Source organism: Trachymyrmex cornetzi, unplaced genomic scaffold (genome assembly GCF_001594075.2).
Source record: "Trachymyrmex cornetzi isolate Tcor2-1 unplaced genomic scaffold, Tcor1.1 scaffold546, whole genome shotgun sequence".
NCBI lineage: Eukaryota > Metazoa > Arthropoda > Insecta > Hymenoptera > Formicidae > Trachymyrmex > Trachymyrmex cornetzi.
In genome coordinates, this window is record NW_017299857.1 from 68426 (window position 1) to 71509 (window position 3084).

The 3084-nt window shown below is 34.2% G+C and overlaps 1 protein-coding gene across 1 annotated transcript in view; it reads left to right on the top strand.

The window, feature by feature from the left end:
• The window catches only part of LOC108765815 (uncharacterized), a 10265-nt gene extending 7736 nt beyond the window's left edge, over positions 1 to 2529 (top strand). Inside the window, exon 2 of the mRNA XM_018514661.1 lies at positions 2189 to 2529. Within this exon, the coding sequence (XP_018370163.1) occupies positions 2189 to 2529 (341 nt within the window). The remainder of the gene's footprint in view (positions 1 to 2188) is intronic.
• The last annotated feature ends 555 nt before the right edge of the window (positions 2530 to 3084 follow it).

Here is a 3084-nt window from a genome sequence, read left to right on the forward strand (position 1 = left end):
GGGACTACATACGTAGTATATAAATTCACATAAGAATCATACAAGCATTAAGATCCAGCTAGACCGTGTAAGGCTTCGATTCTATAGTTTGAATATTAAATGTTCCAAAAAGAATATAAACTTTCTCAGTATTTTTCGTACATGTAATTATTCATAAAAAAGTTCCGGGAAAACTTTGCATCAGAGCGCGATAAGAAATGGGATCGCTACCACTGTGCGATTGCCGCCCAACTAGCGCAAACTTCATGACCCCCCCATAGACATGAAATTCTCTTTTTTCGCGATCTGTATTTGTTTCTACTCGCTTCATGCTTAGCACGTATGCGATTAGAGATTCCCAAAATTCCTGTAGTGAAATTAGATTCCTGTAGTGATTAGAAAATTATATTGTTAGATTATTATTTGTGTTCTGTGTACAATTTAACGTGTAAGTGGTTTTTGTTTTGTAGTACGATTTATTTTTTGAATGTAGCATTAATTTGATGGTTACGTTAGACGATTTTTCTCTCCCTCTTTCTAGACAATAGTGTACATTCTTGCAAAGGTATTTACAGTTACACTTTATCTTTTTTTCATTACTTGCTGTTTTTTCTTTGTTTTTTAATTGTTTCTTTTATATTTTTGTATTCTTCAGTATGGAATGCGTAGATTCTGAGAACGCAAAAAGACGTAAATTTTCTCATGATTGGCTAGAAAACGAGAAATGTAAATTTTGGATTAAAAAAATTTCTAATGATAATAGTTCACATATTTTTGTGTCCCTTGTAATAAAACGTTTTCTTGCTCATCAGGAGTTTTTAAGAATGCTGAATCGAAAGCTAATCGAACTAACATTGCAAATAATTGCTCTGATGAAGTAAATATCATTGAAAAGGAATCTCATGAAAGGAAATTTTACCAATCATGGCTTGAAAATGAACAATTCAAACCATGGCTGCAAACAATCCCGTACGATCCTTTCAATTGTTTTTGCTTCTTCTGCAATCTAAAGTTTCGATGTGGTTTCAATAAGCTTATGCGGCATTCTGACAGTAAGAAACATGTTTCGTAGTGTCAGAAAAGGAGTTTCAGCGTAGATTTGAATACGCATGACGATGAACGTTTGCCTTTTGAAGATCGGAAAGAAATCGCGGAAATAAAATTTACAGCATTAATTCCCGAGAAAAACATTCCATTTGAAACAGCAGAATCAATCTTAAGTTTTTTTCAAGATCTCGGAGAAGATCCGGAATGCTTGAAAAGTATGAGGATGAATCGGAATAGGGCAGCGAAAGTAATAAAGAATGTCTTATGTGTTCGCGAACAGGAGAGGTTGGTCGATAAATTACAAAATAATAAATTGTCTATTTTTGTTGACGAAACATCTGATTTAACTAATGATAAATGGATGACGTTTCTTGTTCGGTACGTCGATCCTCAGACTTTGAATGTTCAAACGGAATTATTAGACTTAATTCATTTGGACGCGAGTGATTGCAGTGCCGAAAAATTATTTACAAATTTTAGAGCCGAAATGCAAAACAAATTCCATTTTCAAACATTCTCGCTCTTTCCTGTGATAACGCTTCTGTTATGACAGGAAAATACGAATCATTTAAAATTAAATTACAAAAACATTGCAAAAGTTTGATAATGATGCCAAGTCCTTGTCACACATCTGCATTAGTAGCAAATGCAGCTTGCAGCGCAACTCCTGAAGCATGCGAGGAGCTTTTACGAAAAGTGGCATCGTTTATCTCTAGCAGTCCCAAGCGCGCGTGTATTTTTGAGCAATTCCAAAAATCATTTTGTTTTGATGGGTCTTGTAGCAAAATTTTAAACTGTCTAAAACACGATGGCTTTCACGTCATGCATGCGTTGCTAGACTGAACGAAAATTGGGATGTGCTATTAAAATTTTTGCAAGAAGAGCAATTGAACGAGAAATCAAAGTCTGGGGCTGCTTTACTATCTCTGATGCAAAATTCAGAAATACAAGCATATCTTTTGTTTCTTGATTATATTCTGGATGCATTTAACAAGTTTAATGCGTCGAATTGAAGAAATAAAAGTTTATTTACTTCAATCAGCTGCGGAAAATCTTTTGAAAATTGTTCTTAAAAATGTTGTAAAAGCGCCATTATTGAATTTTGTTTCGATTGATACAATTAATCCTTTGCTTGCGTGTAATCGTTTATCTCCTGATCAAGTTATGGTTGGAGAAGCTTGCCAAGATCTTCTTGATCGATTGAACCAGGAACGTCAAGGTGAGATTGTCAAATCAGTTTACGAAAATTGTTTGGCATTCTACGACATTACTGCGAAAGAAATTCGTAACAAACTTTTTGTCAAGAACGAATTTCTGTGTAAATTGAGGATTTTCGAACCTAAATTTGCTTTGCAGCAAGAAGACGAAAAAAACACCTCGAATAACTCCGTTCAGGTTGTTCTTTTTGTTGCCCAACGATTCGGCGGATTTGATGAGGAGATATTAAAAGAAGAATGGCAATTCCTAAAAAAGATTTCACATCAGAGCAGAAAGCCACAATAATTAATTTACATTTTGATGAAGCATGGAATACAATAATGGCAACTAAAACGGCAGATGGAAAATTTAGATATCCAGTTTTAACTAAATTAAGTAATGCAAACTATAGAAATCAAGGTCTTAAACGGTCTAGCTGGATCTTAATGCTTGTATGATTCTTATGTGAATTTATATACTACGTATGTAGTCCCCAGAAACGCGGGCCGAAATGATTTTTCGGTCTTGGAACGCTAACTCTATTAAACTACCGCAGTAATATCACGAGTTAAATTGACTGGCAATTTAACTAATTTTTGATGCTTATTCGCATCCTCGAAACGATCTTAATAATGATGAATAACATATTAAAATCTGTAAATAATTAATTCTTCTTTCGAAAAATATTACCTCGGGAGTCCAGCTAGACCGTTTAAGGCTTTGATTTCTATAGTTTGTGTTATTACATGAACGGTCCTATAATATATTATATTATTTATTTACGTCGCCTAAAGAGACGTTGTTCCTTCATATGCCAATTATTGCGAAGAATATTACTAAGGCCTCGGTAGTCTAAAGGCT